The sequence below is a fragment of the Clinocottus analis genome, unplaced genomic scaffold (genome assembly GCF_023055335.1).
Source record: "Clinocottus analis isolate CAN_PGR_092001 unplaced genomic scaffold, fCliAna1.0.p SCAF_18, whole genome shotgun sequence".
Taxonomy (NCBI): domain Eukaryota; kingdom Metazoa; phylum Chordata; class Actinopteri; order Perciformes; family Cottidae; genus Clinocottus; species Clinocottus analis.
In genome coordinates this window covers 1433058-1450023 of record NW_027175909.1, presented here as the reverse complement: position 1 = coordinate 1450023, position 16966 = coordinate 1433058, and the positions used below count along the sequence as shown (strand labels likewise).

At 39.9% G+C, this 16966-nt stretch overlaps 2 protein-coding genes across 3 annotated transcripts in view; both read right to left on the bottom strand.

The window, feature by feature from the left end:
* arhgef4 (Rho guanine nucleotide exchange factor (GEF) 4) overlaps nucleotides 1-123 on the bottom strand; it is a 99415-nt gene extending 99292 nt beyond the window's left edge. The window contains exon 1 of the transcript XR_011077744.1: nucleotides 57-123. The gene's annotated coding sequence lies outside the window, so the exon portion shown is untranslated. The remainder of the gene's footprint in view (nucleotides 1-56) is intronic.
* Nucleotides 124-9924: 9801 nt separating this feature from the next.
* Nucleotides 9925-16681, bottom strand: chchd7 (coiled-coil-helix-coiled-coil-helix domain containing 7). 2 transcript variants are annotated; one of them, XM_068581797.1, is made up of 5 exons: nucleotides 16528-16681; nucleotides 15466-15521; nucleotides 13819-13878; nucleotides 12673-12771; nucleotides 9925-10383 (listed from the first exon to the last, which is right to left on the bottom strand). In XM_068581797.1, exons 3-5 carry the CDS (start codon nucleotides 13870-13872, stop codon nucleotides 10279-10281), a joined length of 258 nt encoding a protein of 85 aa, XP_068437898.1. In that variant the 5' UTR covers nucleotides 13873-13878; nucleotides 15466-15521; nucleotides 16528-16681; the 3' UTR covers nucleotides 9925-10278. The 2 variants fall into 2 exon arrangements, with proteins under 2 accessions (XP_068437898.1, XP_068437899.1); XM_068581798.1 differs by lacking the exon at nucleotides 15466-15521.
* Nucleotides 16682-16966: the final 285 nt, after the last annotated feature.

The following is a 16966-nucleotide window of genomic DNA, read 5'->3' as shown; positions in this document are numbered from 1 at the left end:
TCCATGTGAGTTTGTCTCGAGCCAAACTTAGCTACTAAACCAGAAAAGAATCTCACCTGGAGCCACCTGAGCAGAGCCCAGCACAGGATGTAAGCCGCCAGGCGGAACTTAGCGGTCAGGTATCTCTCCGCTGACCGAGAGGAGTCTTCGCTGCTGGACTCCTCTTTGCTGGACTCCCCTCTGCTGGACTCCTCTTTGCTGGACTCCCCTCTGCTGGACTCCTCTTTGCTGGACTCCCCTCTGCTGGACTCCCCTCTGCTGGACTCCTCTTTGCTGGACTCCCCTCTGCTGGACTCCTCTTTGCTGGACTCCCCTCTGCTGGACTCCTCTTTGCTGGACTCCTCTCTGCGGGCAGACCCGCTGGTGTCGGCGGCCGAGTCTCCGTCCCTCCCGGCCTCCTCCATGCCCGCTTCCCGCCGGTGTGAGGCTATTTGCGGTTTGGCCTGGGTAGGAGGAGGAGGACGTCTTTCTACTGTCAACTTCTCTTTCACGCGCATTTGACGCTAATGATGCAGCTAAGAATCGCACCATGTCACGCGCATGTCGGACCCGCAACTCGAATCCGGAAAACGGAGTGTTCAAAAGTAAAAGTCCAATCAGTCTGCTGGCTGGTTAACAGCGTCACCTGTTGGCGGATTCATTTAACACACAGCCACAGACTCATCCACAATGAGACAAGTGCATGTGAATAATATTGCACAGGGCAGTCTTGTTATCTGAGTTCATAATATTATTTAATTTCTGAATTCATTTTTAAACTGAATTTGATCAAACTAACGGATGATTAGGAGATCTTAAGGTGTGAAGTGCTGACTCTATGTGACCTCATATTCTGTCCCTCATGGTCCCTGCTCATAAATAAACCTGTAGGGGGGTGCAAATACATGATTGATGTTGATTTTACTAATTGATGCAAGCAGAAGAAGAGTGATGCAGATATAGTACCTTAAAATATTGTTTATGATTTTCAACCTTCGAAATGGGTCAAATTGACCCACAACATTTCAGAATAATATTTATTGTATTTTTTATTGATGCATTAATGTTCATCACTTTATGTTGCAGCTGGTAAAATTACCTAATTTTAAAGTAACAGTGAGGAACTTTGAACTCATTTCATCCTGATCCTCTATGACCTACATCTGTAAATAAGACCACCAGAGAGAACAAGGTCTGTTTTAGCATGCCTTATTTAGTGAAACCACTAGATAGCAGAGGTTGTGGTGATTTGGGGTGAAAAACACAACAAACAATGATTTTTCTGAACACACGCTGTGTCAGCCCCACTCCGGTGAACAGTGCAGGAACATGTTGGTTCTTGTTATCAACGGTTAAAGTAGCAACCACAAATTGTCCCAAAATACAATGTTTTAAGATTATAATCTGTTGTTGCTATGATACATTTGATGTTATTCCATTTGTTAAAATGATAGATAAGTATAGACGACACTGATGATGATAAATATCTAACTTTAAGCAGAAGAAAAACCCCGACATCGGTTACTTCATCATCATGTTTGATGCTTGTACAGATTTTTTCTAGTCTTCCAACCACTCAAAGCTCTTTAACACTACTTGTTATCATTCCCCCAATTCATACACTGATGGGAGGAGCTACAATGCAAGGTGCGACCTTGCATTGTAGTAAGGAGTAACAAACATTCTCACCGGGGCAACTTAAGTGGTAAATGTCTTGCCCAAGGACATATTAATATGGACTAGCGGAGCCAGGAATTGAACCGTTGATTCTCCGATTGAAGGACGACCCCACTCACGACAGAGCTACATCCACACCACAGAACCACTACCCTTGCTGATACATACCAGGACTATTATAAATACTACACTGTGTATTGTATTATATGTTTATTGGGACAAATCTCTGCAGATTGGTTATGGACTATTAGATAGAAGTTCATGAAACAGAGTATTAACAAAACTAACTGCAGAAGGGGAACATTGACTTCCATCATTATTATTATTATTATTATTATTATTATTATTATTATTATTATTATTAAAGGAATATTAAGAAAGGGTGAAGTATCATGAATTGCACTTGGCATTGTAACGATACAAACTGTCGTCAGACTCTGAAGTATGTCACTTTAGTGTAAGAGTGCGTGAGGTCGACAGCTGCAATGTGTCAAGTCGTGGAGAGACAGTTGGAATGAGTTGAGCGACATCATTTTATACAGCAAACCCACTACAGATTAACAGAGGACTAACTCAGAACCAGAGAGAACTCAACAGGAATTCACATAGCAGAAAACACATAGCCATCATTGCACCAAGTCCTCTTTGTGCAGATCCTCTACAGTGAGGTACACCACCTGAAACAACACAAGCACAGTTCCACATCATTACATGTGAACCATTTGGTTTACAGGCTGAATGTAACTGTCTTGTGCTAAGCTTCATCTCAAGAGAATAAATTAACTAATTTAGTCATAAGGCTTTACTTGCCTTATCATGGCAAGGGTCGGGGTAGTCACAGATGTCCTGTGAGAACACAGAACGAATCAATAATTTCACCTCCTGGGGGTAAACATATGTGGGCTGGAACCGATCCTCCTTCTTCACACCCACCCTGTGAAACATCTAAAATAAAAGTGAGAGAAGAACAAAGAAAAAAGAGGAAGCGCTGTGACAATATTTAATGACTGCATACCTCTACATGAAGGTGTCCAGGAAGCATGAGTAATGTTGATGAGAAGGATAGAAAGTGATCCTTCCACCAAGACAATGGATTGATTACTTACTGATAACTTACTGCAAAACAAACAGTCAAATAACAAAATAACAGCAAAACTATTAAAGGTTGAAGTGGGTCACAAATAGTTGGTATCAATCCATCCTAAACATCAGGAATCCTGCTTTGTACCGGTCCTTGTGGTGGCTTATGACTAAAATACGGACATTTTAGTCATAAAAGTAATCCACTTAGAGGTGGTTCTTTGTTACCACAAACCTCATAGTGCCTCATAATGCAGCACTCACTTTTGATATGATAGATGGAGCAGGAGGAAAAGAGAGATGATGATCTTTTCTCATATTAGACACAAGAAGGACACAATACCATGAAAAGTTGCATATGTGTTGCGTCATGTGACATTTTACATGAGCACTGACCAGTTTCCTCTGCAGGAGCCTGTAGGCCTTCTTGCGACGGGCGCGGTCACTCTTCAGGTGTTTGGCAGCGTGGAGCACGGACGCTATCCACACAGGAAGTCTGAGGAAAGAGGAGATTTAGACATTTGAAATGTATCTAGAAGGTTCTTTTCTGAGCCGTTTTTGATGCCACAGCTCATCAATTTACCACCTGATCATGGTTGACAATGCATAATCTGTCTATCAGTTATTGTGCCCAATACTTATTTAACGTGTATATACATACCTTGGGTAGTTGTCAGTTTGATGTTCGGCCACTAACCAAAAAGGAGATCATCTCTTTTGTTTTTATTTATTGCTTTTTTCAGTTGCTTTCTTTTTGAGTAAGGGTTAACATCACGGCTAAGTTGAACCTGTACAAAGAAAGCTTGTGGGCGGAGCCACTGGGCGAGGTGTTAGGGTTAGGGAAAGTCAGTGTCTGAGCAATGAATGCTTAACGCTAACAGGAACGAGACAGGGTCAGTTTAAATTGCTAGCTAGTGAGGCTATGGTGCTTGTTAGCTTGCGCCGCTTTACAGAGCGGCTCACACCGCCACGCTTTGGGTCTTGTCGAAGTGAGCTCTGTGGTGACACCCAGAGAACGCTCTCATGTGCATCGTAAATACACACACAGGTCAAAACAAAGAAGGTAATTGTAACGGGAAGATCTTTATGGGTGTGTCTGCTAACTGTTGTTTAACTGTTGAACAGACGTATTGCTTTAAACCTATCGACTTTTTGGAGGCTGTAGTTGGTGTAGTTGCTTAATAGTACAGTTTACTGGAAGGACGACTGGTTTAATGGTTTTAGCAAGGTGGATCATCTCGATCATGTTGGTTCAGATTAAAGAATTAAGAAAAAGAATTAAGACAGTTTATTATATGAATAATTTGTGAATTGTGATTTTGTGCTATACAAAATGAAGTGATTTTAATTGAAATTGTAAAAGCATATGTGGACGGACCAACTGAAAGGTTTTTTGGATCAGATCTGGTTGGAAGAGCAGCATTTTATGATTCTGATGAAGAGGGGAGATGGCAGCTGATGTCCACCTCCTGACTGCAGGACTGTATGTAAATCATGTCTCCTTTGAGGAAAGTAACACTCTTTTAAACACATGATTTAAACACACATCCATTTCTCAATAAAAGAGACCAGAAGTGATAGTTAATTATTAATAGGCCCACTTCAATGCTCAACTTGTTTTATAAAGTTATCCATTGCATCATTGTTTAGCTTTTTTTCATAACCACAGCTCAGACCGAGTGGCAGGAGGCCTTCAGCTTACCCAAATGAACAGCAGAGTTCCACATATGCGTCCATGAGAAGGTTGTTGGAGAGCACCAGGGCTGTGAACTAAAACACACAGTTGGTTTCAACAGGACATAAAGCACATCTGACACTAGTTACAGTATGGGGAGGCTGCAACCAGGTATTTTAGATCAATAGAAGAAAAATGAAGAAAACAAAAATTGAAGAGTTAACAGAAAGATACGGACAGTGAAGTCATCCTGAGGACAAACAACACGACTCATCATTGACTGGTGTAGCATCACATACAGCAGCAACACATACAGCATCACAAATTAAAATTCTATTCATATTTGAGTCTCTGTGGCAGTCAGTGGCGCTTTCTCTCTCTCTCTTCTCCCCGACAGCCAGTTACACTCTCAGTAGATTTATTCCCTCAGTAAACATGAGTTTCAAGTCTTCTTCAATTCAGCATGATAATCATTTAATAAATGATGGTCCATTTAACAACGTTTTGTTTATTAATTATGGATCCGATAGGTCAACATGTGTGAGTATCTTTATTACTGAACTACAAGTACAAGTGACTTACAAGTATCATCTGGTACTAGCTTCACTTGCACCTTAAAATGCCTCTTGTCCATCGGCTGAATAGTTCATAAGTGTGTGTGTGCGTGTGTGTGTGTGTGTGTGTGTGTGTGTGTGTGTGTGTGTGTGTGTGTGTGTGTGTGTGTGTGTGTGTGTGCGTATGTACTTGTGCGTGCGCGAGTGCTGCTGGATATCTAGTATTAACATGTGGCGAGCCAATGAGAGCCGTGACGTTCGGCCCCGGCTGGAAGGTGAGGCTGAGGTTACGGCGTGAGGTTAATGACGTCAGCTGAAGTTTACGGCGTGAGGTTAATGACGTCAGCTGAGGTTAACGCCGTGAGGTTAATGACGTCAGCTGAGGTTGACGGCGTCAGTTTACCTGCTGAAGGCGGCGGGTCTCCTGAGCAGGCGCAGGTGGTGCCGGAGCGCGTGAGCAGGTGTTGAGTTCTGTCTGTCCGATGAGAAGCATGCACCTCGCGGGAGCGCGCACAGAAGGGAAGACGAGTAGACACTGGAATGATTGATGTTCACTGTTGCTATTACTATTCATTAATGTTACTAATACTGGTACTATCACGTTTTGAAAGGATCATCTTCTGTGTGGGTTGATCAATCAAGACAAAAGATCTGCAGAGTGAACGTGCTCTACGGGCTGGGAGAAGCAGGATGTATTGGTGGTCTGGGTGCACCGTTGGTCTCTATATTTCTGAGGGACAGCTCTTGGCTGTTTTTTGTCAACATGCTCTTCAATAATTTCAGACAACTGTTATTTTAAAATTAGTTTTTGGAAAAATGAATGCCAGGTGTAAAATTAAATAAATATGTGCTGAAAAAACATTTTGATTTCTAGTGGGCTGACTGTGGCTCATGGAAGAGCAGAACCATCCTTTAATCAGTGGCCCGGTGGTTCGATTCCGTCCATGTGTCCTTGAGCAAGACCCCTCACCTTAAGTTGCTCTTACGGTTTGTGAGTGTTGTTTAACGTTAGTCCTGATGTCCTGACTGAGCATGGTAGCATCTGTCATTGTGAATGGGTGAGTGTAAATTCAGTTTATTATATATAGCCCAAAATCACAAATTTGCCTCAGAGAGCTTTATAATCGGCACACAAGACAAAAAAAACCTTGAATGGCAGAAAAAAGGAAGAAACCTTTATGTGAGCGACAGAGAAGGATCCCTCAATCAGGATGGAGAGAAGCAACAGTGAATATAGTATAATAATAATGATACAAGAGGTAATCATATTGGCAATACTAATAGAAATGGAGGTGTCAGTAGAACCAGGATCCAGATATAACCACGATCCATGTAAACCCAGACCAGACAAAGCAAAAAGAACAGAGATGGAGCAAAGCTAGTAATGTGGTCAATTACTGCTGAGCCTCTGAAAATGTTTGGGGACTGCGTAAAAATGTCTGTAATTCCTAAACAGGTAATGACGTATACGTGTTGTAGCCATTGAAATAAAGCTGAATGTCTACACCGCCACAAGAACATTGTAAAATCTAAAGTAACTGGATTGCAGCAATTAGCAAGTAAGTAGCTGTAGTATATTTCACAGTATGTTAAAAATAATTGCATATTGTAAAATGAAGACGCAGTTTTTTTTCAGCAAAAAAAAAGAAGTATTCTAACAATGTCAGCCTGTGTTCTATTTTGTCTACTGGGATCTTTCCAAGCATGATATGTCTTGGAGTGCTCAGCAGGAACAGCTGGGCCTCAACATCAGCCTGGGTGGAAGTTTCTTGCAACACAAAATATACAGACAATAGTACCGTATTTATTAGGAGAGACATGAAAGAAACCCTTATTTTGGTGTTACCGATCCAATAAAGGTTTATTTCGGGGGAAAGTGAGAAGAAAAGCAGCATTGTTTTAGTCTGGAAGGCGTGTTTTATGTGGGGGATGGGCACATGGAGCAAGCTACAGATGGTTCCCATAACAAACGCCTGCTTTTTTTGTTTGAAGTTTGAAATGTGTACAACTTTATATATGGGGCTGTGAACAGGTGTTCACACAGGTGTGTGTGCCAAATGCCAAGTGTGGAGGATATCATAAAGTTTTGAGCCAATCCGATGTAAAACACAATATTTATGATCAATTCAAATTGTAAATCGGTCAGATTAGACCCGAACACAACAGGAGGGTGAAGCTAGCAACAATGTATCCAACTTTGTACCAGCTGTTGCCTTGCCATGTAGCTCAGAAAACACAAGCCAGGTTGTGCTGTATAAAGTGTGACCTGTTGTGGCATTCTGGTTCCCCTTCAGTGTTACTCGGTAACGTTACCCGTGTCACGTGGTGCCTCATGGTAGCTAGTGAGAGAGAAAAGAGTCAAAACATACATGCATGCCGACAGCATCACACATAAATGATTCCAAGTTACAGTAAACGCATGGAATTTATCAACTAAATTTATATCAGATTTATATCACAATTTAATGTGCACATACTATAATTTGGTAATATTAGTAACACTGACATTAGCTTACTAGTGCAGGAAAGTGCGTCCCTACTTCCCTTTTAAAGTAACGTAGTGTTACACAGTAACTTCACTTGAGAAGTGTTACAGTGTCTGGAATTAATGTACAGTTGCAAAATACCTGGCAAAAAGAAAATATGAACAAATAACAATGAGTTTCGTTACCTTGCTGAAGGTGAAGTGGACTCTGGTCAGAAATGTTGTAGTTCTTGCTCCAAAATGATCTTGAGAGAAGCGAGTGTCCATCGGCAAAATTAGAAAAATTGTGTTACTGTCCAAATACTCATGACCCTGACTGTATGTGACATCAAAGATATAGCATATATATATATATATATATATATATATATATATATATATATATATATATATATATATATATATACACACACACAGTATATATACATATTTCGGGCCTTTCTCTGATAATGAATGCATCTTTTTTCATGTATGTTAATTTGCTGCCTTATAATCTTACCTTTTTCTGTTAAATTATATAAACAGGGAACTTTACAGGGCCGTCCTTCAATCAACAGATCAGTGGTTTGATCCCTAGCTCCACTCGTTCATGTCCATGTGTGCCTTATGGGTGAAGGATGGCATATAGTGTTAAAGAGCGTTGAGTGGTCGGAAGTCTAGAAAAGATCTCTATAAGTTTAGTCCATTTATCAAATGGTAAATGATTTGATGGACGACCCTGCTCTACCACTTAAAGTCCACTCTTCATATCAATTAACAGAACAATTGTAAGATTAGAAGGCAGCAAACTAACATTCATGCCTTCCCCCTTATTCTCAAAAGCAAGTTCTTCCCCTTGTAACACTGGATGATACATTTTCTGGTTTATTAATTCATTTTTTGAATTTTTCTCATCTTGTTTTTTATCATTCCCCTTCATTTCAAGTTTCAAATGTATTTGTATTAGATATTCAAACTCCTAATCTCCTTATTTGGCTTTGCTGGGACCTTCCCTCATTGGGTTATTCAAACAGTTTACATTCAAAGACATCCTTTTAATAAAGTTAGGCTGCATATTGTCTTCTCTTTGAATATCCATCTCTCACACAATGACATTTTGAACATTAGAAACATTAGAACTAAGGAATAAACTTTTCCGATAACAATCAGCTCCCTGAAATATGGCCACGGAGAGTTCTGAGTTAACAAGAGGACATTCACTACAGTTTATAACTTATTACATTATGAAGACTCAGATATTAATAAGGTAAACAATCAAATAATAGGAATCAGGCACCATTAAATAAAGTAAGTGATAAAGAAGGGAGACAACTAAAAAAGGGGAAATGGAAGATCAAATGGTCACTGGTTAACTTTTATATATCCCAGAAGGGTGATACAAATGTCTTAATATAACTTATTGCATATCACTGCTCTGGAAAGCTCTATTAATATGTGGGGGAGACCTTAATATTACATTAAATCATAATTTGTATACAACTAGAACAAATAAAAGTACTCAAATACAATTAGCTGAAAATGTAAACATTGACAGAATTGGGCCTTAATAGACGTCTGCAGGTAACTACATTTACGGATTACACTCACTGCTCAGCCACATTCAGTAGGTCCAAGAATACATTACATGATTACATTTTGTTTATAAAGACAGTGGATAGATTTGGAGACTTAAATACCCTTTATTTTAATTAGGTCTTAGGTTGTAAAATCCTCGAAGAGTTATTTTTCTTTTCCGTTCATATGAATTGAACCAGGCAAAGGACTCTGGAGGCGGGGCTTAAAAAAGCTTAAATTCTTTGTTTCATGCACTACAAAGCATCTTTCATAGAAATGACAGGTAACAAAAAGACTATTGTTATTTTTTTAGATGATTATACACAAACAATAACATATGTTGTATATAATGCTCTGAATATCTTCCAGTAAATCCCTTAAATTTATGCTACCTAAACAATGCTCCGTCATTAATTCCTCATAAGCATAATTTTGCATGTGGGTCTATCAATTTTTAATTATGTAATGGATACTTCCAAAAAACAATAAACGGAATCAAGAAACATCAATCATCTGATTATTGTTCTCTCTGACTTTTGATATCATGCTTATACAACAAGCTTTCATATCATAGCTCATATCATATGATGCAATCAATATCAATAAAAGCCCAAAATACATCATAAGAGCCAGTCTTCTTCCCTTGAGCATTCATTTGCATTTAGGTTGAGGTCCTGTGGTTAGCATGTGCCTTACATACAATTATGATCATACACACATGAGAATTGTGGTAAAGAAGAATACTAAAATGCATTTGACTTCACGGGTCTGTTGTTTAGAATTTCTGTTCAAACAGAACAGTCAGCACCTTCTGTGAGAGCTGAAGGCTCAGAATGATACGGGACAGAACTCATGAGGATCATAACCCCACAAGAAACAAATAAGAAAATCAAACTAATCAAATCAGGGAAACAATCATGTAGATTGTACTGGTATTTTATTACGGCTGGACAGATGGCAGTCTACTTGTTCAGGACTCATGACGAAATCGAAAGAACAGGATCTCAGTTGTACAAGACTTTTCCCTTCAAACAAAAGACAATTTTATGTAGTGCAAGGCCAAAGTCAATCAACAATAACATCCTTTTCTTTTCATTTCACGATAGACCACGTCCAGATGGCCTCTTCCACACGACCTGAGGTTGAAGACAGGTCAGGCCTCAAGTCAGTTTAACGGCCAAAGCCTTGCATTGTATCACACCCATGTCCATGGGCTTGTCCGGAGGCGTGTCTGTGGGAATGTCCGTGGGCGTGCCTGTGGGTATGTCTGACTCTCAGTATGGTTTCCCTCCGATAGCAGTGAGCATCTCTTGCCTCTCTGCAGCAGTGGGCATGTCGGGTCTCACGCCATCTCTTCTCCTCTGCAGCATTATGCTGTGCTGCAAAGAGGCAAACACAAAATGATTAGCTGCGTTCCATTCAAACATATAACTAACCGTTGCGCCCATTATTAATTATCCACTATTAGTCAAAACTATATCAAAAGATAGGGTTGTGTTCCATATAGTTGGCATAAAAGAAAACAAGATAGAATATATATATATATATATATATATATATATATATATATATATATATATATATATATATATATATATATATATATATATATATATATATATCATTTTAAGCCATTATAACACATGACAAATATTTGCTAAATTTTGAAAGTTACATTTCTCCAGGAAAAAAAAGAGCAAAAATAATTTGGCCAAAGAACATTTTTCTGACACATTTATTGATAAAAAAAGACAAAAAGGACCACGCGGACTGCCATCAAAGGGGTGTGTGACAGCATTCCATTTAGACTTGAGTTTCTGCCCTTGTCAAAGGTGACAAGTTGTTATTCTCAACATGGCAAGAATTCTCAACCTCTGTTTCTTCAAATCCGATTGTTTAAAGGCTAAACCTTTTGGTGAATTTAGAAAGACAGCAAATACTTGACTCTTTTTGCCATTTATGAAATTGTATTTCTAATTAACGTTATTTGATTTTCTTCTGCTCTCCACCTGATGACAAACATGCGACCCCCTTCATGAGTCACGGTGCTGCGAGCGGCTCTCTCACCCATTTCTGTCCCTCTGTGCAGGCCCTCAGACCACCCAGTGGGTGTCACTACAGCAGCGTCAAGGATCAACCTGTGCCACTTACCCACCCAAGAAACATGTCTCTTTTTAACCAGAGAGTAGGATTCCCACTAAACATTTGCGTACGTTTAAAGAAGGAAATGCACAAACGGCAAAAAGTATTCAGATTCATAAAACCTTATGTACGCTTCAAGGGAGCTATTTTTTCTTTGTATAAATCCCAAGTCAACCTGTAAATGTGCACCGCTGATTCAGCCTAACATCACGCCCTCTACATGCTCACATTCAGCCATAAAAGGTCAATGCAAAGCACCTTATGAATGTTGATGCAGGGCGATGAGCAGCTCATCTGGGGTTCTTTTACAGTAATCCAATTTCAGTTTATTTTGTACAGCCCAAAATCACAAGATTTGTCTTGAAGGGCTTTACAATCTGTATACATGACATCCCTGTCCCAGAACCTCACATCGGATCAGGAAAAGCTCCCCAAATAAAGGTCCAACTCCAGACAGCCACGCTCCATGGAAACTTAAGGCAAGGAAGCACAGAGGCTCCCGGAAAGGAGTACAGTTAGTAATGTCCACGGCCATTACAGAAAGGAAGACGAGGGAGCAGTGTTTTCTGAACAGAAAGTGAGTGTTTGTGAAAGTAATCATGTGAGAGCCGTTGCTGGCTTCATTTACAGTCGTTGCAAATTTACACATATTATGAAGATTCACCAGGTGAGGTGACTGGAGGAGGCAGAGTGTGTGACTCTTCGTGGTTTCTCCAGTGAGCTGTGATACTTGGGACAAATATTACATTTATTTACACAATCAACTCTTGAAATGATCAGCAATCTTGTTTTAGGGAATTTGACTGTTGATATTAGTGTCACAGAAATGGCCAAATCAGATAGCTGTTGTCAGTGTGTGTGTGTATGTGTGTGTGTGTGTGTGTGTGTGTGTGTGTGTGTGTGTGTGTGTGTGTGTGCGCGCACTATGCGGCATCTCTCGCTATGGAATTAATCAGGAATAATAACAAAGTAATAATATAATAATAATAAGTGGTGTTCATTGCAGTGATTTTACTCACACTTAAAGTAAACTTGGATCGTATTTAGTGATAAATGCACCGTATTAGACATTCATTGAAAACTCCTGACACTCTCTCTGCAGTTATTTAACGCTAGTTGACGATACCTTACAGATGATCATTTCATCAGCCGATCCACAGCTGACCACGAGTGTCGGTAGTCCGGCCCTCTCCTGATGAAATATGTGAGAGGCATCCTTATATGTGGAAGGATGCCTCTCACATTTCATTTCTACAATCTGGGCCGACCCCTGAACACCTCACCGCTTGTCTCCAACATGATGTCTGCAGAGGTCAGGGGATCACTTTCTCCCCTCAAGTTGGTTTTCATACACCACAACGTGGTGCATAGGAAGTGGCGCACACCTTTCTCATACACCGGTTATAAATGAGACTCCAAGTGAGCATGGGCAAGCCAGAATTATGGCTCCTGTGAACCTGAGCTTGGCGTGGAGAGGACCATGCCGTTCCCGTTGGTTCTCTTTAAGGCTGAAGACACAAACTCACCCAGTATTTACGACAGTTCTTATATCTCAGGAAATAAGCGGAGCACATTCTTGAATCATAGTTGTTGACATCCAAACACTTCTGGGAGCCATCACTTTCCTGAAAGAGAAGAAGTTCAACAACATAATCGCATGATACATTTATGTTGTGTAACCGCGCTGCTGTATTTATGAAGTTATTTAGAGTGTTAATGGAGCTGCTACAATGTTAGCTTGGCATTGAGCGATCCAAGCTCCGTTGAGAAAACAAGTATTTTAAAAGTTGTTTATTGTTTTGCTTGGAGTAAACTAACAAAACATGAATTCAGACTTTTTACAAATCTGCATCATTATGTATTTTTTTCGGCATCCTTTTATTCGTTTAATGCAATTATATCACAGAAAAATCTTTTTATTTGGGGTTCATACAGCTGCAGTAAACCAGTCGTGTGGCCATACAGTGAATACATCTCAATGAATTTCACGGATCGCACTCCGGATTTGAGTTTAGTTTCCGGGTATATGTGGGACTACCACAACATGTCCAAAGTAGAAGTAGTAGTTATTTCTTCCATGGTTAATGGACATGGAGATAGTGCAACCACTTGGGAAAATGTGCTTCACGTTTGGTGTGAAGGCAGCAGAGGAGACTCAGTGTCCCAGTGTCCCCCCTAAACCCTCAAACCCTGACCCCTCGGGACTCACTGACGTCACCTGCTAAGTGGTTGAGTGTGAGAGGCTGTGCGGGCTTGAACTGGTGTAAATATGAAAGGAACAGCACTTTGCTGCAACACGTGACCATGACTACACTAAAATATATTGTGTACAATTGTGTTTTTGTTGTTGTACTTCTTATTATATATTTATTATTCATGCTCTTTCCTCACAAGATGAAATTTCATATCAAATAATCTATTTACTTGTTTGTGTCCAAACAGCTTCAATAACAAAACAAAATGTTTGAAGAATAAGTCTGTGTAAAAAAAATATTATATATAATTTCTGGACCAGTGTCTCCTCCGTGAGGTGGAGATGGAACTGGACCAGTGTCTCCTCCGTGAGGTGGAGATGGAACTGGACCAGTGTCTCCTCCGTGAGGTGGAGATGGGACTGGTGCAGTGTCTCCTCCCTGCAGATGTTTGACACGACGCAGGGCTGGTGAGCTTACCTCGATGCATGGGTTGCTGTCCTGATTCCGAACTTTCCGAACATTTTTATCCATTCTGACCTGTGTAAAGATTGACACATGGACAGGTTCAGTCTTTGCAGATGATCTTGTTTTACCTCTTGGAAGTGTATTTATTACATGTAATTATCCCATCAACCTGTGACGTCCGACTTCAACACACAGTTGAGGTACACTCTGATGTTTTCTATAGCTCAGTTCATTTCATATTTAATAGACTTTAAATAGGTGAACCCACTGTATTGTAATTTAGCATTCTAAACGTCATGTATTTTTAGAAGCTAGTGAAACTATTGAGGCTCCACCACCAGAATATGAAGACCTGGGAATTGATCACTTTGTTGATTATAAGAAAACCAAGAAACTTTCCATTTAATTTAGTATTGATTCATTAATTAGTCATCCTACAGAAAATTAATTTTCATGAATTCAAACTCAACTGTCTAAATTATTTATAAAAAGGAAAAGTTCAAGATATTCATGAGAGTCTGTTTCTCCACAGTGAGGACTTCCTGCTTTACATCACAGTAAAGTGAACACCTCTGGCTTTGGACGGCTGGTTGGACAACATAAGATAGAAAAAAACGTGATGGAGGATCATTAAAAGTTATATTCGCTCCTGTTTTCTTTTGTGCCTTTCCGATTTGTGACTGATCCATGACACGATCTGGACCTTGAGTTTTTATGATCCGTTGCACCAGTTACAACTCATCCGGCTGTCTTTTTACACAGGAATTTCGCTACACTTCTGCAGAGGCAGTGATCTGCAAATGTGTGTGGAGATGTGTCTGTCCCACTCTGTCCGCACTGGGCCTCAGCAGCAGTAAAGCCCACTGACCACTAGTGGGCAATAGCACTCAGTGCACCAGGCAACACTTGTCCGCTGTTCAGCTGAATGCCTACTGTTGTTGAAAAAAGGAAGATAAGACAAAGCTGTCCTTGTGTATACTTGTTATTACAATGTCAAAACATATCAGATTTGTCTTGAGAGACTTGTGTAAAGACTCAGTCTGTCACATGCTGAACAGGAAGAAAGAAAATGTATCTTTCTGTGAGTACATCTCTAGTAATGTTTTGACACAAGCTTTCTTGTTTTTTAGAGAATATTTGAGTCTCTATTTACATATTTTCAGAAGAAGAACAGTAACAAACTCTGTGAGAGGCAAAAAAACAGCACTTTGTGGATGTAAATGACCGTGATATGATTACACGTCAGTTTTCTGCCTCTAGACTGGACCAATTTCAGAAGATGTCGTTTCTGTTCGTCACTGAGACTCAAATACCTGGGAAATAGGCTACAGGTTGAGCGGGACATTTAACAATAGAAACCAACTATCAAAAGTAAACTTCGGTCAATGTCATGCAACATAGATGTCTCAATGAATCTCTATGTATTTACGTATCATCAATTTACCAGCACTCCTTTAGCATATCTTTGTTTTTTCTGAACTGCAGTTTCTTGTCAGACAAAATAAAGACTGATACTGAAGATAATATCGGTCAATAACTTGGACCAGCTGCTACATCTGTCCAAGACCAAGTCATTATTCCAGTCCATTAATTTTCCAAGACCACTTTCAGAAACATGTCCACATATGGGTAAAACATGATTATTTAGACTTTACAAACCTCCAAACATTTAAATAAGGTGAGTCTCTTTCATTTTACCAGGCCAACTGAGACACCTGTATGAAGAGAAAACATATCACAATCTATTCCAACTGACGCAAAGAAGCAAATAGTGTCAAAACCAAATATAAAACATCTTATTCAAAAAGCCTCCTGGAAGTTCTAGCCAGCTGCTCTACAAAGCCACATTAAAATTACTACTGTTTAATTTATTTTAGGCCTTTGCTATTACGCACCAAATTTTAAGGAGACTATGAAAGATAAATAAAAATGAAATATATATAAAAAATATCGAAATCATTTCAGTGCAGTATTTAAATGGATACCAAATTGAAAAGATGTCTCTTTCTCTAGTAGAAACTATCTTTCGTGGTGTAAATAGTCCAACCCGTTCAGTAACAGGTCTTACTGAACAGGCAGTGTTCTCTACGGAGGCTAGTGCCCTGTACTATATGAGACTATATGATACTATATGGGACTGGTGTCCTCTACTATGTGTCTTTGGCTATATGAGACTATATGACTGGTGTCTTGCACTATATGATACTATATGAGACTGGTGTCCTCTACTATGTGTCTTTGGCTATATGAGACTATATGACTGGTGTCTTGCACTATATGAGACTATATGGGACTGGTGTCCTCTACTATATGTGACTGGTGTCTTAGGCTATAGACTATATGACTGGGGTCTTGCACTAGATAAGACTATATGACTGGTGTCTTGCACTATATGAGACTATATGGGACTGGTGTGTTTCACTATATGAGACTATATGGGACTGGTGTGTTTCACTATGTGAGACTATATGGGACTGGTGTCCTCCACTATAGTAGACTGGTGACCTCTACTATGTGGAGCACATTGACCTTCACTCATGTTACCAAATGGCGGAAGAGGGAAATTTGTAGCAGCGTTTAATTCGACGGAATGACAAATCTGAATGAGATACATGTGATACCTGTCTTTGACAACCAGGCTACCAACTTGTATCCACCGCTCGTGAACGCGACTAATATCCACACACCAGTAAATAAAAGAGCGAAATAAATGCTACTAACGTCTCTTCAAGATCGTGCGTTTCCTGATGGCTGCTTCGAGAGGCTTTGGACGGCGACTGAACAACAATAGTCCCGCATACATGTGGAGCTAATAGAGCTGGAGCTAATGGAGCCGCAGCAGAAGAGCTCTCGGTCCGGCTGCACTGCTCCACGCTCGTTGTTGCAACAGCGCATCAGGAAAATCACCCACACCGTCACTGATAACTGACGGCAACATCAGCCAATAGGAACCCCTGAAAACTAACAACGTAGACTGACAGTATAGAGAGCCAATTGAATTACTTGACCGACATGTTTGTGTTCCTATTGTTTTAAGTTGTGCTAAACCAAATTTAAACGATTGACAGTCCATCTAGTAAGTAAAAAAAAAACAGTTTGACTGAACACCACTGTATATAAGTTGAAGTGGAAGTGGCAGCGACTTACACGAATCAAAACA

Bases quoted from the DNA above. Each gene is read 5' to 3' on its own strand.
- chchd7 (XM_068581797.1), bottom strand. From the start codon at position 13,872: ATGGATAAAAATGTTCGGAAAGTTCGGAATCAGGACAGCAACCCATGC. The intron at 12,772-13,818 runs GTAAGCTCACCA...CTTCTCTTTCAG, and splicing joins ACAGCAACCCATGCATCGAG to GAAAGTGATGGCTCCCAGAA. The intron at 10,384-12,672 runs GTGAGTTTGTGT...GCCTCTTTGCAG, and splicing joins AGAACTGTCGTAAATACTGG to CACAGCATAATGCTGCAGAG.